This window comes from Camelus bactrianus, chromosome 8, assembly GCF_048773025.1.
Source record: "Camelus bactrianus isolate YW-2024 breed Bactrian camel chromosome 8, ASM4877302v1, whole genome shotgun sequence".
NCBI lineage: Eukaryota > Metazoa > Chordata > Mammalia > Artiodactyla > Camelidae > Camelus > Camelus bactrianus.
In genome coordinates this window covers 25407285-25429208 of record NC_133546.1, presented here as the reverse complement: position 1 = coordinate 25429208, position 21924 = coordinate 25407285, and the positions used below count along the sequence as shown (strand labels likewise).

Genomic DNA, 21924 nt, shown 5'->3' with positions numbered 1-21924 from the left:
TATATTCAAATAAAGCTGTTATAAAAAAAGAGCATCATATTAATTATGGTTATGGAAGGTGAAGTTAGTCATGATAAACAAAGGAACAGATACAAGCCAAAACGCAGAGATGGAGACAACAGCTCTCCATGTCAGAGAGGAGAGCCTTGATTCTGGCTATGGAAATGGACAAAAGAGATTACACTGTAGACACATAACAAAGGAAGAAAGCGTATATGTGCGACATAAGAGATATAGATAAACAATATATAACCAAGGTTTTGTTGGTAAGAACTAAGCAGCTAGCTCGTAGTACAAGTGACAGAAGATTAAAGTGGAAAGGCTCAAAATAAGTCCCAGGGAAGACAGGCATTTTATTGAGCTGTACTAATTTTCAGGATCTTTGGTTACCAAATGGTTAACAGCCTAAGTGTTCATTATAAAGATTTTTATAGTAGAAATGGAGGAAGAAAAGAATAATTAAGATTAGAAACAGAGGAGGAATCATTCACACTTAGACACCAGCTGCAACTTAAGTGTGTACAATGAGTTTTATAAGTAGGTCTCAAGGAAGAAGGGACAAAAGCCCAATCACCTCATTCTTGGGTGATACTCACAATTACCTTTATATTCCTGCTCTTAGTCCCGTTCTTCAAACAGCTGTCTGCGGCATGTGGGTAGCAGAGTTTAATGTGTAGCAGGTGTTTGTAATTTCCTTTCTCAAGGTCACAGGTGACTCTGCCAGTGCACTAGAAAAACCACAGCTTCTGGGCCCCTTTCTTCCCACCAAACCCCAAGATCCCCTTCTCACATCCAGACTACTGTCTGCTACTCATGTGTCTTTAACCCACCCCACAGCTATAAGAACTGCAGGGCCACTATTCTGAGGGAATCTAAGACTCTGCCTGCTAACCTCAAATCATAACTGATTGAAATTTCTTGGTGGGTGGATGGATGGGGTGCTTTCCAAGAAAAAATTTTGAAATTGGCTTTCTTAGATCACTTCCACAGCAGATTATTAAGAGGGAGGAATCTGTATTTGGTTCTGTCCTGTCCTCAAGTCAAGGCCTTCATGATCCGTCTTAGCTGTCATTCTGTCATTCTTTCCAGTAGTGCTCAGCTTTCCACTCTCTTCATTTCCATCCCCTGCCTAATGCCATTACAACTTACAGTGATGACACAAAGATCAGATTGAGATAATATACACTGTGGAGCAGGGCTTTCAAAACTGAAAATTCTTTTTATGTGTTAACTGCTGTTAGTATTAACTGAACTGCTCCCATTTTCCACAGAATCTGCCTTGTGCCACTGAGTGACACTAGAGTTTAATGGTTTAATCACATAAATTAACTCTTTTAAGGAGCTAATATTTTTGGCTCATCTACCATAATGCATTAACACATTCAATTTTAATGTTTCTAGAAGATTCTTAATGTCCTTTTTATGTTTCAGTTTCCCTACTGGCAAATGATGATAATAATAAAAATACTTTTATCTTATAGAATTATGACATTTGTGAGATAACCTACAAAAAACACTTTGCACAGTGCCTGGTACACAGTAAATGCCCAATAAATATTAGGTATAATTGTTATTACTCAATTCCTAAAGCTCTTTATCAAAAAAGGAATCGTGTTTTGTAGTACAATTTTCCTGCAGAACTGTAAACATGATTGTATTTCCCAAACAAGATATAGGTCTACTAACTCCAATTCCATTTCTGAAAAGAATACTTATTTCTAGGTTTGGCTAAATGAGCTTTGAATCCAAAAAGTGCCCCCAGAGAAGTCTGCTCATGGTGCCGTAAGATATTACCAGGCAGAGATATGGTGACATGAAAACTTTATTAAGTTTCACTAAAAACACAAAACAAGAAGTTTCACTTCCTGTAGGGATTTATCTTACGCGTTAAACAAATGTGTGATCCAATAATGTGGTTACACCAAGAGGTGTCTGTGTTATGATTAGGGATAGCACTGTCATCTCTGCCAAACACTGATCTCTGGGGACACTGAGATGATGGCAGGACAAAGGGCATCCCAGTAAGAAGAAACCTGGTGAACTCATACATGTTTATCAAGGTCAAAAATGAATCTATGGAACATTAGTAGTGGCAGATGGCAAATGTCCGCCTAGGCAGGAAAAACAAAGCATAACTTGATATTATTTAATTAAAATTTCCCAAAATAGAAAATAATACTCCATAAAATGATGGGTATGAAATTTTTCTTTTCTAAATAATTATTTCATTTTATGGCATGATCAACTCAAGTTCTGGTTTCTGCTATAGTCTTTATTTAATGCTTCCTTGAAGGAATCAAATTCTATACTAATTGAAAGGAAAATTTCAAGTGATTGCCAAATCTTATTTTGAAAGACATGCAAGTAAATGCTCTGTTAAGGACAATGTAATGCAACACTGAAATTGCTTTCAAACATTAACATCCCCCAAACAAAATGACTTATAAATAAAAATGTAAACTGCCAAAGGTAAAGACATTGTTGCCATTTTGATTTCATTAACTGTTCAATATTTTCCTAATGTTTCAAATAAAGACAATAAGGGACATTATAAAATTTATTCATGCTACAGAGTTCAGTAGTGAGCTACCACCATGGCTAAAAAAAATAAAAATTCAAAAGAATTTTGACAGGCAGGAGGATAGAGAGCTAAAAATAAACTGAAGAAATTCAAGATAGGTAAGTGGACAACTCTGCGTTTAGGGTTGAGAGATTACTATGTGTTAGACACTGTACTCACTACTTGAATCAACGACACTAATGAGGTAGGTACTATTATTGTCTCCATTCTAGAGATGAGGATACTGAGGCACAAATATGTAAATAAGGGGATAGGTCTTGATGGTACACCTTTAAAACATCAAGGAGTTACGGTAGGTCATAATTCAGTATCAAACACAGTATCCAGATTACAGAAACCAATAACACCACTATTTTTCATATCACAATTAGAACAGTAAGTCCAATTCCGGATGGCACTTTTCTAAAGAATGTGAACAAACTGGATGGTATCATTATAAATCAAGGTTAAGTAGAAGAAAATGGATATATTTATCCTAAAAAAGAGAAGATCAAGATGAAACAGACACTCTCAAGCATCTCAAGAGCTGTGTTTAGAGAAGAGGAATCTGATTTGTTCTACAATGATCTAGAAGCAGAGTAGAACCAAGATATTAATTATTTGTAGTAAAGCACAAAACTTGAGTAATTAATCAAAGTGTTTCTAAGGTAGAAATAGTTTTTGTTTTCCAAGAAAGAACATATCCACAAGTAATGGAACTTTTCCTTCAGTAACCAGTGACACATCCTTCTCATACGCTGAAGCTGAATGCTAAAAATGTGTAGAAATTAGAAATGTCACAATGCTTTATCACAACATCCCATTATCTGCATATAATGCAGTCTTTGAAAAAGTCATGATGCAAATATCAGGAATTCCAGATGCTCTTAAGAATGTGTTAATAAAAAAGAAAACAATTTCCTGGCTCTATATTTACTATCTGTGTAATCCTACGCAAGCTTCTTAATTTTTCCATGCCTCAGTATCATAATTTATAAAATGGGCTAATAATACCTAAGAATCACGCAGATGGAAAAAAGGTAGACATAAAGACACAATGGTAACAGAGTAAGTATTCAATAGATACATATCATTGATGTTCATAACAAAGTTAAATAATAGTTTGATCTAATTATTGATTAACTTGTTCTTGGAGATTCAGGATCATTGTGAGTATCAGTAATATAATAGCTAGTAGTGTTATGTCCAATACGTTGGACAGTTCTCAGATTGTAGCACTGAAGAACATGGAAAACTCCCCTTTTGGTGGCATATACATTTTATTAGGGGCGACAAAATGCTGTAATTTTTTACAGGCCTTTCTGATATAAGGCTTTACGTTCTGTAGAACGAGGCTTATGGAAAAAATGCAGTTGTTGCAGACTACTTAAAAAATCTATGGAACTTGTAAGTAGGGCACTGATAGAAACAAACAGTCCTAGTCAAAGTGCTAATGTGGTATTAAATCTTTGCTGGCATCTGTACCCAGCATTACTGTTAAGTCAGGTCCATGAAAGAATTTACTTTCAACAGAGACCAGTTTATCAAAATGGAAAATCCAACTGGTTTTAGATTTCTCCATCAACCAAACAAAACAATTTTTTTTTTAAATTAGGGGAAATATCTTTGCAGCTTCTTCATAGGTACTAGCAGTTACCAATGCTACTAAACTAGCCACTAGCAAAAGGCATTTCAGCTTTACTATAAAATTGCTCAGTCTTTCCATTTGATTATGTGAAAGCCTCTGATGACTTTAAAACTTGTAACATGCAGGAAGAAATACTCTGCAATCTTATTGACATTATTTATCTATTTATCAACTGCACATGAGCTAATATATATCAGAGAAACACAGACTATACTTACAATGACAGTAAGTACTACTCCAAAGAAACAAGTCAGGGCGAAGTAAGTGTTTTGGGTGGGGCATATCACCACCTCCCCTTTATGGTGTAACAGAGCTCCTGCCTTCTGGCTCCTGTCTTCCCATTTTAAGGTCCTGAGGAAACAGACTCCCTTCCAGCACTTGCTTTTTTTGTTGCTTGCAGGAGAAAAATGACCAAAATAATTCCTCTGGAGTAAGGTCTCATGGGAACCCTGTGTTCATACTTCTAGGCATCTTACTATTAACTAAGAAAGTACTTCAGGTAAGAGTCTAAAATTTTAATTTTAGTTTAATGCTTTTAGATGCACTGTTTTAGAGTATTTGTGTACTTTTGAGTTGTTCTTAATTCATAGTTTGATTAATCTATTCCTCAAGTTTTACCAGTTTGTGTAAACTGAACATGCCATTTCTTGTGTTAGGAAAGACAGTGAAAGAGTTTGAAATGGACAAAAGAGATTACTGGGTGCTCTTTCAATAGAACCCTAGGCAGCCTGACCAGTGGGTGCCCCCCGCCTTCCCACTGTACTGCATATGCTCTCTAACCCCTGCTGGCTAAATTAATCAGCCATCTGGACACCATATCCTACTGCTAGGGATCATTTCACCAAGCACTGGGCTTACAAAGGTGGAGAGATTTGGTCCTGGAGTGAAAGGACTTAGTTTTTGATCTACCGAAGGCAACTAATCTAAGTCTACTAATTAAGCAGCATGAAATTTCCAATAGCAATGGTGGTGATGGGCAATTGTTACTTAACCTGGTGGACATAACTGCCATGTGTATAACATACGGGTGAATTCTAACTGAATCCTCAGAATAGTAAGAATGAGAGAAATGATGAGTGAGCATTCAAGAGACGACTATCAGAGATCTGCTTAGTTGTTCTGCTTTAGGATGTTATCCTGGAGTAAGAGAAGATGAAAAAGATTCATAGAACTTTAATTCCAAAAGCAGACCTAAAAAATCAACTTCTTCAACCTTCCTCATTTTACCAACTAGAAAAGTTTTAAGTACTTAGTAAGGAACCTTGCTATAACTGCTCTCCTCTACTCCTTTGTCAAATGCTACAATACAATCTGCATCTTTCTCACCATTTATGTTGCTGGATTTTTCCTTCCACCTGAGATATGTTTTGAATGTAATAATGTTGAATAAATATTAAAAATTAATTTTTTACTTTTGAACAACATGAGAAAAGAAACATTTACTTCACATTCTATATAGGTTCAACTCATGGCAGCCCTTTTGGCAAAACACTACTTTTTTTTTTTTTTTTAAAAAAACACTACTTTATTTTGTGAAATAATTCAGCAACATGCACTCAAGGCTAAGTTAACTGCTATTCTATTTTCCATCCTCTTCTCATGACAGGTTTCCTTGAATTGCTTCCAGTTCACCATGCCTCCTAATGCAACCATCTAGCTTCCTTTCTAGGGCCCTGCACCATTCTCCCAAATGTTTCTGGCTACCTATGACAGCACAAAAGTTTCCTCCATTTAGATCCACCTGGCTTCCAAGATCTGACACTGTTCTTGATTTCCTGTGTCTCTCTTCTCTGTCTTCTGTGAAGGCTCTTTTTTCCAACCTTCTGAATATGGACATCCCTGAAGTCCAGCCTAGCTCTTTGAGCTTATTTATTTCTATAGTTTCAGCCTGTAATCATTTATTTACTTAAGCTGTATCTACCGACAGTCTATAAGAAATGGTGAAGAAAGCAGGTGTGAGTCCTACTTTCATGGAACTTATATCCAGCCTACTGAGGAAGACAAAAGATAAACAAGAAAACAACTAAACAAAAAAATACCAAATTGGGATAAGTATTAAGAAGGAAAAAAGGTGCAATAAAAAAGATCAAGTGGGGAGTATCTATCTCAGATAGAGTGGTAAAGGAAGATCCTCTGAAAAGCTGACATTTACTGGGATTTACAGAAAAAGCCTGTTATGAAAAAGGATGTGTATATTCCTGACAGAGAGACCAAATGTTCAAGGCCAATGGGTGAGTGGTAGAAAGGCTGGCTGTGTTCAAGCAGAGAGCATGATAAGGTGATACTGAAGAGGCAGGGAGAGAACAGATCATGCAAGGCCCCGTAGGCCCCAGGAAAGGGTTTGGGTTTTATTCTGTAAGTAAGGAGAAGTTACTGAAGAGTGCTATTAAGCAGAAGCATAACCCATTCTGACTCACATTTGAAAAAGACAACTCTGGCTGCCATGACTTACAGAACTGATGAATGAGGAGATCACACACTTAGGATTGCCCAAGACAGTCCCAGTTTATATGCCTGCTGCCCTGGGGTAACTGGACTTTTGCATCAACTCCAGGTGAGAGCCATAATACACAACAAATAAATACATAATAGAACAAACTTTAAAAAATGAAAGAGAAAAAGAAAGAAGGTTGGTTGAGACACAGGCAAGCTGCTGTGCCAACCTGCATCCAACTCCCTTTTTCTGATGTCCCTGCCCTGGCTGGGACCCCGGGGTCCTCCCTTTGACTCTTGACATCAGGCTTGGGATATGTTCTGTCTTATCTGGCCATCTCTCATGATTAAACAATATTCAGTATCTGGTAAACAGAAACATATTGAGTGGAATGTTTCTTAACACATTTATTCCTCACAACAATCCGTAAGGCAGGTAGTAGAATCCCCACTTACAGACGAGGAAAACCAAAGTGCAAAGCTGTATGATGCGGCTCTATCAAGCACAACAAATTTAGATCTTCAAACTCATCCTCTTTTCTGAGATCCAAGTCCTATAATCTCAGTTCTCTACTGAACATTTCTACTTGTTCATGACTTCTGCTTACCTGAAATTTTACATGTCTAAAAGTGAATCCATTATTCTCTAAAAATCATCCTTCATTCCTTTTTTTTTTTCAAATCCATTAACAGGGTCATCATTCTCTCAGAACCTATGTCTCCAGCCTTGGAATCATCATTTACTTCCTTTCTTTTGAGTCTCTATCATCAGTTCTAGTATTCGAATCTTTCTTGTAAGCCTACCTCTATTTATTTGCACTACCCCTTCCTTATTCAGACCCTATCACCTCGCATGTGGATTACAGTAGCTTCACAGCTCACTTACCTACTTCCTATTTCTACCCACCTGCAATTTCATGAGCTGCTTTTATTCCAAACTTTTAAAAACATGACTCCCTTGATCATATTATTCTCACACTCAAATGCCTTATTGTTGCTTATATTGATAAAGTTTTAATTCTTTACCTAATATCCATTGATCTTTATAAATCATGCCCAGATTACCATTTCTAATCTATCTCATGTTCTGAAATACTCTGCTTCAGTCAAACTGTCTACCCATCTATAAACTGAGTGCACTTTCCTTCTCCTATGATCTTTGTTCACACTGTCACTCTGGTCTAGAACATCCTATTCCTTTTTCTTCTTTTCATTAAAAATTTTTTTAAAATATGTTTTTATTGGAGTATGGTCAGTTTACAATGTTGTGCCAATTTCTGGTGTAGAGCACAATACTTCAGTCACACAGGAACATACATAAATTCGTTCTCATATTCTTTTTTACCTTTTTAAATCGCATCTTTCCTTTATGACCCAGTTGAGCACCTTCATACCCTAAACAGCCTTCCCAGACCACTCTAGCCCTGGGAATCCCGAAAGCATTCAAGGCCCATATTCCTACACTTGAGCACAAGTTGCCTCAGTGACATGACATCTGTTCCATATTGCTCTGAACTTTTATCTATTCATGTATTGAGATTTAACTGTTAACGGTTTACTTGTCTAATTAGACCAAGAGCTAGTCAAAGACACAAAGCACGTTTTATACTTTTTGCATTTCTACTTTCCCCATACCACTCCCAACCCTATCCAGCGCTTGGTGTTGCACTATCCTATGGACATGGTACACTTAATGTTTGCTGATGATTTAGAAAATAAATTCCTATTATGCCACTGTTATGGTACAGTCCTCCAATAAGATGACACTTTCAGAATTTCACAACTTTGTCAGGTAGAGAAATTTAGCAAAGTCAAAAAAGAATTAGGGGAAAAAGTCTAAGAAAACAAATGCCAGCAGAGTATGCTAATGGGAAAAATCAACATAAATTTCATAATTTACAATGTCTGGAGAAAAACTAATGTGCAGAGACTTAAGAAAAATGCTACATCATTGACAACTCACAAGGTCTTAAAGGAGAACCTATTTTGCATTTATATTTGAATTTCAATAGAACTGCTTTGAATTGCTACTTTGATAAGTGAAAACAGATTCTTTTACGACTTAAGTTATAAAAGCTTGTAGTTTATCAGTTCCCTCTCCACCCTGCAATTACCTTCAGGAAGAGATTGGCCACAGATTCTATTTTATGAGTTTTATAGGGGCACATTCATCCCAATTTACATACTATGAATTCCTGGAAAATACTATAGATTGGAGAAAATAAAGTATTTCCTTTGGATCAAAGACATTTCACTTGAAATCACGTATTTATCCATAAACAAGCTGCCCCAAGTATTATGTTAAAATGTAAAAGACATATTTTACATAAACGTATGTATAAAGTCTATTAAGCTAATGTGCAATAATGCAATATGTAGCAATCTTGTGAAACTAGGGCTAAACAACGATAACAACCTAACAAGAAAAGCAGTTCAAAATGTTGTAGAATGAATATCATATAATCCATAATCATATAATTCAAAAGAGTCTTGGAATAAAATTTCATTTGTATCAGGACACTTATGAATAAGTTTAGTGTTAAAGGTAAGCAACATACAAACATCTCAAATAAATTTTCAGAGTAATAAAATACTCTAAAACACAGCAAAGTTTACCAATGATGAAAATTACAAGACAAAAACTTATTACCAAGCCCTAAGAATACTAAGAAGGAGTATAACTGCAGAATGAATGAATGAACAAATGACTTGTTAAAGTGGTCTTAAAACAATGAAGAATAATGAATCAACATTTAAATTTCCAATCAGGCTAAGATATTTTAATTCTTAGTAATTTATACAAATTTAGATGAATGGCAAAAGTGTTCCATGACTGATATTATCCTGATAGGACAGCCTGGAGTTTCTTTCAACCTGTTGTGGTGGATGTGTAGACTTCTATGAAAATGTAAGCTGAATTTTATAAATGCCAAAAAATCCATTTGTTAAAGGAAAATTTTTTCTCATTAATGGGGGTTGTGGGATCACTGAATAAAATAAGAAAAAAGAAATAGTATTAGTATTACAGGTCTGGAAGGTAGGAGCTTTACAAAAATCAATGATTGATTACAATAGGTCAGACTGATGTTGTTTGAATTTTATCATATCAGTTTTCATTGGAAGAGATCAAAAAACAATTCTTCTTAAATCACTAAAAATTCTTTATATATACAGCATGGATTACTATGTTTTAATTCCACTAGAAAATATGAAAAACTACGGGAACTGCTGTGCATATGATTGTACATTAAAGGGCAGGTATGTTTTAACTCTATGTTCCTCATGCAATAACCTAAAATAACAAAAGATCAAACGTGGGTGGAAGAATTCCTTATGCTAGTTGCTATTTCTTTTTGGTTTGCAAATAAGTCCTTCATTTAAAGTAACTATGGGACTCTAGCCTATGCTGATTTAACTATTAACTAACTTTTACACCTGCCTTTCAGGGTTCAGACAGTGACCTCTGATTAATCTGAGTCTGATATCATCCTTAACTTGCTGTAGACTATAAGCAGGTGCAGCAACTAGCTCTTAAAGTGGCATGATCTAATTATTTTCATGTAATCTAATATTATGATTATCTAATGTCTTATTTGCTTTTCCTATAATGGTAATATGTTTGAATGAATACCATTCATGACAAAAGTCAGTGAAAAGAAAGCTACACGTTTATACATCAAATCTGAGCTAGGACTTAAGGTATAAAGAAAATAAAAGAAAATCTATGATACACGAGCAGGCGAAATAGGCTACTTGTACAAAGGAGTAACTATCAGGCTGAGATCCAATGTCTCTCCTAAAATACTAAATGTCAGAAGATGATCAATTTCCACAATGTTTTGAAGGAAAAAAACTTATATTCAAATAATTAAAAACTCTGGCAAGCTGTCTTATGCAAAGACAACTAAGATATTTTAAAATATGTATACTCAGGTAATACATCTCTCAATTATACTTCTTGAAAAAATAACTTGAAAATGCACTTAAATATGAACAAAATTAAAAGCTCCTAATACCAAAGAAAAAAAGGAAGTAGTGATGATAGCCAGTTAAGAAGAAAGGTTTGATTCTTTTTGATGGAGGATCATGCCATGTGGGGAAATACTCCATTTTACTTTCTATCAAAGGCATCTCATATACAGATATGGTATTAATTACGTCAAAAAATCCAAACAAAAATTAAAATTCAAGGAATAAATGAAAAAGGGAAACAAGTAAATTAAAAAGAAAGTGAAAAAGAACACAGAATCAAGGGACAAAAGTGGTTTTGTTCTCAGGCTAACCTATATTCACTTAAAGGACACTGCATCACATTATAGTGCTATAAGATCAAGCTATCCTCTGTAACCAAGTATTTACAGAAAAGTTCACTCCAACTTGGAACATTAAGAAACACATCCTTCCCTGTCAGAGAGGCTTGAGAAAGTCTTGTTTCCCTCCCCTGCTGACGAGCTGTAACAAGCATCTTGTACTCTCCCAGACCCAATCATGGGAGTAGTTGGAGCAGGAGGACATTTAGAGAGGTGGTGGTTAGGTATGAGGACGAGAGTCATTAGGGCCCAGCCTCCACCATTCTGAGATCCTGGCCCACTCCTTTGCTATTTTTTTCCCCCTCAGGCCCAAGGAATCTCTCTCCTCTTCAGCCAGTATAGTACAAAGTTTGAACTTAAAAATATCCCACTTTGTTACACTTTTAGACAGACTTTTTCCTATTTCTTTTATCTCTAAATTTAATTTTCTTTTCTTAGATCCTTTTAGGGAACCTAAGGGTGCACTGACACAAAGGGTGAAAATTAGGTAAAATTGTATTTCTGTAAAAATCAGTCTTTACCTATCCTGGGGCCCAGAGGAGAGTGGGTAATGAACAGACTTGTGATTCTACTTAGAGGTTATGGAGAATGGGTCAAGGTTAATTGTCAGCAAGCTGGGGGACTTTGGGGGAGAGGAGAGGGTAGCAGAATATGCTTACTTTACAGTAAAGAGACAGAAGAAGAAGAGTCAGAAGAAAAAGACATCAAAAAGGAAGACTGTCCCAAGTCAAAACCTGGGGAACTAATAATGAGTGTTTGAAGAGTGCCTGTTTAAACCAAGTATTTTAAAACGTATCGACTACACAGAGTAGAGATATTATTATCATATTAGGAACCACTATTTAATAATCCAACTGGGAAAACATAACCAAAGACCAACAATACTTAAACCATTATTCATTAGATTTTGTTTCTAATTCACTGGAGTCATTCTGAGATTAGGGCACTAGAGTAAACCTTAATACCATTATTTCTCATGAGTCCATGAACATTTAGTTCTATTATTTTATTATTTAATTAACATGGGAATCTGCCATCAGCCAGCCTACCAGAAGAAACAAAAAAACCCTGCCAGGTTGCACTCTTCTGAGTTCCAAAATGTACAAAAAACACCAGAAATCTAAACACAGGTGGTGCAGGAAAGCCTATAGGAATATATTTCAAAAGTACGTAAAATAATCAAATGAGTATATTGTTCAAATACATTAAAATAATTTATTTTCCACAACTGCTAACCTTCAATTTTTAATATTAACCAATACAATTCACAAAATGTTATGGCTACTCTTTTAGCATACTTACTAAAGTATAACCAGAACACATATACTATACCCATGGACTTTTTTACGATTATGCTGATGAATAATTCTTCAAACACCAGTCTCTTCCAGAGCCCTACATATTAAGTTACCAAACATGCTGAATCAATATATGGATTTATTACAAATAGAAAATGGAATCAATCTGTCCATGGGGAAAATATTAATTATCAATAAAATTCAAATATGGTTTAATACTGTTTTAATTTTCTTTAAAAAGGCATTATCAAATCTTTATCACAATAGGAAATGTTGAATTATATGGAGTGCTTGAAAGATTTACTGTATAGAAAGGATAAGAAATAAGAACATGTTTCGTGAACAGTAAGACACACGCTAGCCTATATCATCATATGACTTCTTCAAGTGGGAACCAGTAACTGATGTATATTTCATACATACACATATTATATACAGAGATTAAAGGGAAATTTAATTATTATCTATATTATATATATTTGTTCTATATTATCTATAATTGTTTTTAATTTAGTAAATAGATACTGTAATTATTAAATGCCTTTTCTTGTCTGGTAGTAATAGAAGAAGGATAAAAGATTAGATTTCACTTCTACAATAATAATAAAGCATAGTAATCTACAAGAGAAAAGAAGCATAATGGCCCATTTTCATGATTACAAAACATTCACTCTAAAAAATGATGCTAGCGCACAAAATAGCACTCCTTTTTAAAACGGTATAAATCAATTTGCATAGAAATTTACAGTACTTTATCAAAAGTATAAAGTATTTTTAAGTTAAAAAAATTCTATTCATTACATTAATATATACAAGTACCTGTAAAAACAATACAGTATCTTACTTTTCTACATATTGACAAAGATTGGCAAGTTTTCTTCATTAATTAGAAAACATAAGGTTAATCTTTTAAAAAGGCATATAACTTTTGGCAAAAGGGAGATTATAAGAGTTTTCTACAATGGCATTTTGTGTCACTATAACCGGTATCATTTTGCAGCTTCTTAGCAGTTTTAACAATACAGGAACAGACTGCCTTACCGTTGGTGCTGTGTCTACATGATGGTTACAAGGCTTTCTTTCTATGCTGATAATCTCTGTGAAAAGAAAAGATTGTGAATATTTGCTTATTATACTTATCTATTTTATTTGAAAGCATTTATGTCAGTAAGACATGACTCCTATAGCTTACAAGAAAAAAGTCTCACTTGGGCAGGATCCTTTAAAGTGTTATCATGACTTCTTTGGTCAGAAACAGTTGGACAGGTTAACTAGGAGACCTGACTCAAGGTGACCTGAGCCAGTTTTCCCATTCAAGTGGCATCCAGCAACAGCATAAGATGTGTCCTTATCTTGCTCTCAGCACAAACTGTACCGTTATCTCTGCTCTGCTGCATTTCTTCCATGGAAGTTTTACTTCTGACTTGAGGTCATCAAGTTTTCATAAAGAAATATAATATCACAAAGTCTATGAAAGGAATCGCTTCCTTATTTTCTCAAAAAAAAGTCTATTTGATTTTCTCTTTGATCATCCGACTTCCTACTATGAATGACATAGTCTGCTATTTATTCAATTACCATAGAGCGCTTAAAGAAAAAAGTTCCCCTAATTCTCTCCCTTACAATGACAATATAGACTGCTAAACCTGAGAAAAATCTTTTTATCATGTATGGATTTATCTTTTTATTTCCAATATCCTCTACCACATTTCTTTATAATAAACAGCTTCTAAGGATGTAACACATTGTGTCTCATCTATAAAGATACTGGTTCAAAGTTTAGCTCCGGTTTAAAGTGAACATCAGTGTGGATCTCATTTATTTTTCAATCTCTCTCAATCAGCAAACTAACATACGAGTTACGCTATTAGAATGGTTTGTTCAAATAATGCTAAAGGCTGTCACATGTCGGGCTGGTGAGAAGTGAGAACTATAATGTACTGTTAATAGCAAACAGCACAATTTCTAGTTGAAACAAAACACTAGTTCTCATTTACAGGTACTTAACTCATTTTTCTTAAAGTATAATAAGGAATTAAGTAAGATTAACACAAAACAATAGTTTTTTAAAAATCACTTTGCAAGAGTGTACTCAAAATGAACAAAGTACCATGAAACATGATTTTTAAAAAATTGTATTTGTTTCACTTAAAATACTCTCAACCTCTACTGTTAGCCAGTGAAGTATAAAACATTATACTCCCTTTATTCAATCAACTAATAGTTATAAGTGGCTATTTGTCACTCAGTGATAAAAGATAAATTATAAAGGATAGATTATAAAAGATAAATAATGAATAATGATTTCTGATCTTAAAAGTCTAGTAAAACAGATGTTCTTTTGTGAAGAAATACTACACAGCAAATTAACAGTTCTGTCTTAAGTGTAATAACAAAGTCTTTAATTTTGATGGAAAGACATTTCTATTCATAGATAACATTGGCCTTGAATAAAAATTTTTTTAAAAACCCAAGTAATACATATTTGAAAATACTCAAATAATGCTGATTCCTACTGTAAGATTTTAATAATACTGAAGTATACAGAATAAATGGTAAAATTCCCACTTCCCAAGCCCCCACATTCCCACAACCCTCCCTAGCTGCAATCACTAAGAACAGTCCAGAATGACACCCTAGCTTTTAAATGAGAGTGGTCATAACACAGGGTTCAGGAATTAGCAATATCTTACATGTGTGTTCTCACTACTATACTCTCACTGCAATAAAATTGACCTAGGCTGATAGCTGATTTTTTAAATTCTTATCCAATTGGAAAGCAATTTCAAAATGATATAAATAGAAAACTTTAAAAAAAAAAAACCCCTAAAACCTACATCCTTAGGTTATAAAAGAACAAAGAAAAAAATACATATTTTACAGTTTCAATTTCAGGATGAGAATGTGTTGAAAATCAGAATTTTAAAATGGATTGTCAAAAGATACATGCTTATTTTAAATTCAGATTGCCTACTGAAATAATATCATTTGGAAATACAATCATACATATTTGTTCAAGTTTTCAATAAAGAATATACAGAAAGGAATAAGCTTAAAGAAAAATATCCCCAAATAGCTTCCTATTCTAAGTAAATTTTACCTAAAATAATCTACATTTATATTATATTTCACTTTTATCTGGTAAAACATTCCAGATGTTCCTGTGAAAGTATTTTTGGGTAGGAGTAACACTTAAGTTAGTAGACTTTGAGTAAAGTAGACTGCCCTCCATAATGTGACTGGGTTTCATTCAATCCATCGAAAACCGTAAGAAACAGACTGACCTTCCCTGAAAGAGGGAATTTTGCCAATAGAGTGTTTTCACCAGGGTATGTCTAAGTGTGTCTTTGTTCTAATTAATCTTTCTTGGGAGTTGATATGCCCTTTAATCTGCAGAGTCTTATTTTCTGCTCAGGGAAATTTTATTCTGCTATCTGTTTAATGCTGCAGCTCATTTTATTTTTATTGTCATAATTTTTGTTGTTTGATAATTGTTCCACTTAATCTTCTAGGTGAACATCCTCTTTTTCACTTTGTCTAATGATTTTAAAATTTCAAATCATGCTTAGTTCCTTTCCAGAGGCCTACAAAGACTAAGAAGAGAGGGATGGCAAACTCTGGACAGTATCTCAGAAGATGAAGTTTTTTCCCTGGAATCTCAGTGCCAGGGTGTCAGGTAAAGGGTAGGAGTGAGAGGGCTGTGCCCTCTTTGGTGCTGAGCAAGGACCTGTGCGCTCTTAGCCAGCTGAAGCTATAAATCCTCTGGGTTGCTGGCTATTACCTGTCAGCATGATGTCTGTAGTACATCAAGGGGCTGGCAGATCCCAGGGACCTTCAGAGGGACTGATAACGCAAAGGGGCCTATCCATCTGGAGAAGTCTGCTTCCAGGACCAGTCACTGGGAGATGGTTGTAACCTGCTACTGATGAGGCCTGAGAGGAAAAGCTTACTCCTGTCCCTCAGCAGAAGGCTAACAGCTGGACAGGTTTGTTTTTGCTCTTTTGCTACAGCTCAGACCTCTAGCGGTAGAGTTGGGACCACAACCATGGGGATGCAAAGAAAACGAACAACTCCTACAAGGAGTTTCAGTAACCTGAAGACAAGCAAATAACCTTATACAACTGATATTGTAGCAGTAGTGCCACTGATAACAAGGGAAAAGTTAGAGAATCTCTTAAATTAAAGTAAAACTAACAAAACTCAACAATTAAGATTTTAAGATGGTTAATTAACAAACAACAAAGATAATCTGATTTTAAAGGGAGGAAACAGCAGCTTTCAGAGAGTAAATAAGAAGACAGGTCACACAACCAAGGAGCAGCAGTTCCATCGCTGAAACCCACGCGTCTAAGCCACAAACCCTCCAGGCCCATTTGTGTGACTGTTTAGCCCCTGTGACCAGGATCTGATTTAATTCATCTTTTATTCACACCGCCTGGTCCAAATGTGTGAAACACAGAAGGTTCCCAAGAGTTGACTCAAATATTAACTGAATGAATTAATCTACACGCTATCCACAGGGTTTATATGCTACAGCGCAGTGATAACTGTGTGCATTAGTCATCAGAATGTCTGAGGTAATGTTCCAGGACTGTTTTAAAAAAAATGTTAATTAGCTACTTCCTTTGGTAATGTTTCCAAACCTACTGTAAAACTGAAATATATTTATTTTAAAAATTTCCTAATTTTCCAGACATTACTACACTCTAGAGAAAATAATGAAGAAATTTTATGCTTCTTGGGAGATGCTTTAGGTATTTTATTTTAAGGAAAATCAGAACATGGAATTTTTACCCTACTTGTACCTGACTGATTTGAACAGCAGAATTATATAATTTTTAGTTTCCCTAAACTCCACCAATCTTCAAGTTGGGACCATGATCAAAGGAAAGAAAGAAAAAAGATGATCAGATTTACTGCAAAAAGAAAGCAGGCAGGAATATGTGCCAAATTCTGAAGTCAGAACATATATCTTGCAATCTCACGTATCTTCACCAAATAATTATGGGCTACCCACCAAGCACAAGGCATTGTGCTAACGACAGGAGAACCTCGATCGGACCTTCTATGAAATTTTCTAAAGAGTTGTTCTAGGCAACATTATTATTATGCAACCTGAGTTTTAAAAATTGCCATTAATCCCTAAAAGGGCAGAGGGAAAACTGTGTTTTATCTATGGCTAGGAGAAAATGAAATACAATTTATTGTATTTCAGTAAAATACAGAGTTTTAGAAGGCAAAGATCATTCTTGCCAAATTTAATATAAAGATGTCTGTACAAAAACTGCAAGCCCTTCTTAAAAACTGAAAAAGAAGTAAAACTGTTACTCAGATAATATTCATACCTAGAAAGTCCAAAAGAATCAATGCTAAATTAGCACAACTAATAACAGGACTAATGAATCAGAAAGCATAATATAAAATTTAATATACAAAAATCAATAGCCTTTACATATTCAAATAACCAGAGCATTATAAAAGAGAAAATATTTGAATACAAAAAATTCACAGAACAGTATGAAGAAAATGTTAAAATTCTTCTGAAAGACATAAAAGTTGTCTTGAACAAATTGGAAGATTTGCCTTGTTTTAAGACAATGTAACATCATATAAATGCCAATTCTCTCCAAGATAATGTGAAGATTTACTGCACATTTATGAATTTAATGTGATCCCCCCCCAAAAAATTTTTTCCCTAGCACTACACAAGTTGATTCTAAAATTCGTATAGAAGAATATGCAAGAATAGCTAGAAAAATTCTGGGGAAAAAAAAAGCAATGATTGAAAATAAACACTTCTAAGTATCAGTATATATTATTGTAAAAGGCCACTGTAATTAAAGTAATGTGGTAATGACACATGAGTAGACCAGTAGAATGTATTAAAATGTTCAGAGAACGGCCTAGGACTAAATATAGCAACACCAACAGTGGAACAACCTAACATTATACGCTACCGGATGTGATGCAAAAAAGCACATATCACTTACAGTATTCTTGACAAAAATGTCTGGCCTGGATCTAATCATGATGAAATAAAAATGTTGCATATTCTACAGGACAACTGGCTCAGGCAGACTTTTTAAAAAAGTCAATGTCATGAAAAACAAACAAAAAAGATTCTAGATTAACAACTTAAATGAGACTGAAATGATAAAACGACCAATGTTAAGTGTGATCTGAACTGGATGCAGGATAAAATAAACAAATAAGAAGTTACTAAAGACAGCTTGGGCACAATTAGGAGAGTCTGACTATCAACTGTTTATTAGATGATATGATAGTATCATTAATTTTCCTAAATGTGATAATGGTACTACGGTTATGTAGGACAATATCCTTCTTCTTCGCAGATACATGAATGAAGTTTTAAAAGGAAAGAAGCAAATGTTGTAAATTTAGAATTTTATTTTACCTATTTTTTGTAACTTTCTTGTGATTTTAAAGTATTTTAAGATAAAGTTTGGGAAAGGACTGTAGGCCCTTAATAGACTTCTTATGGACCATGTAGAAGGCAAGCAAATTTTCAATGGTTTTGAAAATTGCAAAATCTTCCACATAAGCAGAGTACACAAGATTAAAGTTCTCAATGAAAAAATATCTCAGCATTATTTAAAACAAACAGCCAACAAAAACCCAAAATGCTCCTCCTCCAATTCTGGATTAATTAGAACACCTTCTTAAAAATGAGAGAAAAGATCACAATTAATGTATGAATAAACAAATAGATATTATAATATGTATTTATATTTTACATGTTGATAGCTCCACTCAATAAATCTACTATGTTTATTAAAAATAATAATTTTGGGGAAATATGGTCTTGTTCAGAGATATGAGTTATTTATAATTCTCTACTATTAAATTTTGTTCCTTTACAAATACATTTCAAAGACAATTTATTAGGATAATATATCCTGACTCTGGAGCCACTCTGTATGTATTGAAGGACTGGCTCAGGCAATTATTAAATATGTGACATGGGCAAGTTATTTATCCACTCTATGTCTTCTTTTCCTCATTCAGTACACGGGAAGCAATACATATCTCACAGGTTAATGGGACGATTAAATTAGTTAATTAATAAAAGAAAAAATACTTCAAATTGGACCTGGCATACTGATGACTGAACATAATTGATATATATATTTAAAAAGTTTATTTTGACTTTAATGTTTAAAATATCTGATCCAGAAGGAGATCAAGATGGCAGAGGAGGATGCTCAGCTCCTCTCCCACCATGAACACATCAAAAATACATTTACATGTGGAGCAGTTCTTATTGAGCACCAACTGGAGACCAGCAGAAAGACTCTTCTACAACCAAGGCTGTAAAGAAAGATCCACACAGAGCCAGGTAGGAAGGGAGGAGAAGTGACCAGGTTAGGACCTGTGGCCCTAGGAGGGGACACAGAAGAGGAGGGGGATATCACGGGCCCAAAGATGAAAGAAACTGAAGGTGATACAAAGAAAGGAAGAGATACGCCATGTTCATGGATTGGAAGAACTAACATTGTTAAAATGCCCATATACCTAAAGCAATCTACAGATTTAGTGCAATCCTCATCAAAATATCCATGACATTTTTCAAGGAACTAGAACAGATAATCCTAAAATTTATGTGGAACCACAAAAAAACCCATAATCATCAAAGCAATCTTTACAACGCTGGAGCTATTACAAGCCCTGACTTCAGACTATACTACAAAGCTACAGTAACCAAAACAGTATGGTACTGGGGAAGGGTGTAGCTCAATTGGTAAAGTGCATGTTTAGCATGCATGAGATCCTGGGTTCAATCCCCAGTACCTCCTCCAAAAATAAACCTGATTACTTCCCCCTCCCCTCCAGCCAAAATAAAATAATTAAATAATATGATGATAAATAAATAAATAAATATTAAAAAAAAAAAAGTATGGTACTGGCACAAAAACAGACACATAGATTAATGGAACAGGACAGAAAGCCCAGAAACAAACCCATGCACTTATGGTCAATTAATCTATGACAAAGGAGGCAAGAATATACAATGGAGAAAGGACAGCCTCTTCAATAAGTGGTGCTGGGAAAACTGGACAGCTACATGTAAAAGAATAAAATTAGAACATTCTCTAATACCATATACAAAGATAAACTCAAAATGGATTAAAGACCTAAATGTAAGACTGGATACTATAAAACTCCTAGAGGAAAACACAGGCAGAACACTCTTTGACATAAATTGTAGCAAACATTTTTTTGAGTCCTGTTTCCTAAGGGAAAGACAAAAAAATCAAAAATAAACAAATAGAATCCAATTAAATTGAAAGGTTTTGCACAGCAAAGGAAACCACTGACAAAATGAGAAGACAACCTACTGAATGGGAGAAAATATTTCCAAATGATATGACCACTAAAGTGTTAATATCTAAAATACATAAACAGCTCATATAACTCATTATAAAAAAAAAATCCTGATTTTAAAAATTGGCAGAAGACCTGAATAGTCATTTTTCAAAAGAAGCCATACAAGTGGCCAACAGGCACATGAAAAGATGCTCAACATTGCTAATTACAAGAGAAATGCAAATCAAAACTGTAATGATATCACTTCACACCTGTCAAAATGGCTATCACCAAAAAGACCACAAACAACAAACGTTGGCAAGGATGTGGAAAGAAGGGAACCCTACACTACTGGTGGGAACATAAACTGGTGCAGCCACTACAGAAAATAGTATGGAGGTTTCTCAGAAAACTAAAAATAGAACTGCCATTTGTCCAGCAAGTCCACTCCTGGGTTTATATCTGAAGAAAACAAAAACACTAATTCAAAAAAACACATGAACCCCAATGTTCATTGCAGTGTTATTCACAATAGCCAAGATATGGAAGCAATTCAAGTGTCCATCAACCGATGAATGGATAAAGATGTGGTATATATACATAATGGAATATTACTTGGTCATAAAAAGAATAAAATTTTGTTATTTGCAACATGGATGAACTGGAGGGTACTACGCTTAGTAAATAGGTCAGACAGAGAAAGAAAAATACTGTATGATATCCCTCATATATGGAATTCTAAAAAGTAAAACAAACTGGTGAATATAATGAAAAAGAAATAGACTTACCAATAGGGAAGGCAAGAGAAAAGGTGCAAGACAGAAGTAGAGAATCAAGAGGTACAAACTACTGCATATAAAGTAAATAAGCTTCAAGGATATGTTGCACAGCACAGGGAATATAGCCAATATTTTATAACTTTAAAAGGAGTACAATCTAGAAAAATATTGAATGACTATGTTGTATACCTGAAACATACAATATTGTAAATAACTATACTTCAGCTTTAAAAAATCCTATATTTGTCATATGCTTTCAAAAGCATTTAAATATATGTAAAACTAAAGTTTATATAGGAATAAAATAGTAAGCATTATAATTAAATATTTATATGACAAAGGTTAGCTATTCTAATGAGTTCTGCTTTAAAAAACTTAAGGGCTTGCCTCATACAGCCTGAGGTGACTTTATCATACCTTTAATAAAGATATTTTTGTTATAAAATATGCACACACACACATATATATGTGTATAGAGATATATATATGTGTGTATATATATAATCTGCCCCCTCCTCTGTCTCACTACTGAGTTTTTATCCCACTACTCTCTCCTCATTTGGATGATTAA

General features: G+C 34.5%; 1 protein-coding gene and 1 long non-coding RNA gene across 16 annotated transcripts in view; one reads left to right on the top strand and one right to left on the bottom strand.

Moving 5' to 3' along the window:
* AHI1 (Abelson helper integration site 1) overlaps positions 1-21924 on the bottom strand; it is a 176163-nt gene that overhangs the window by 57834 nt on the left and 96405 nt on the right. For 11 of the 15 annotated variants that reach the window (XR_012508578.1, XR_012508579.1, XM_074368302.1 and 8 more), the window contains one exon: positions 13291-13346. Coding sequence is in view for 13 of the 15 variants with exons in the window: in XM_074368302.1 (XP_074224403.1) it covers positions 13291-13346 (56 nt within the window). In the remaining 2 variants the exon portion in view is untranslated. Of the gene's footprint in view, positions 1-2027; positions 2112-9610; positions 9629-13290; positions 13347-21924 lie in introns of those variants that run through there. The other 4 variants (XM_074368306.1, XM_074368309.1, XM_074368310.1 and 1 more) reach the window with 2 other exon arrangements.
* Positions 4570-21924, top strand: part of LOC141578346 (uncharacterized) — a 39578-nt gene continuing 22223 nt past the window's right edge. Inside the window, exons 1-2 of the long non-coding RNA XR_012508580.1 lie at positions 4570-4707; positions 15819-15925. This is a non-coding gene — a long non-coding RNA (uncharacterized LOC141578346). The remainder of the gene's footprint in view (positions 4708-15818; positions 15926-21924) is intronic.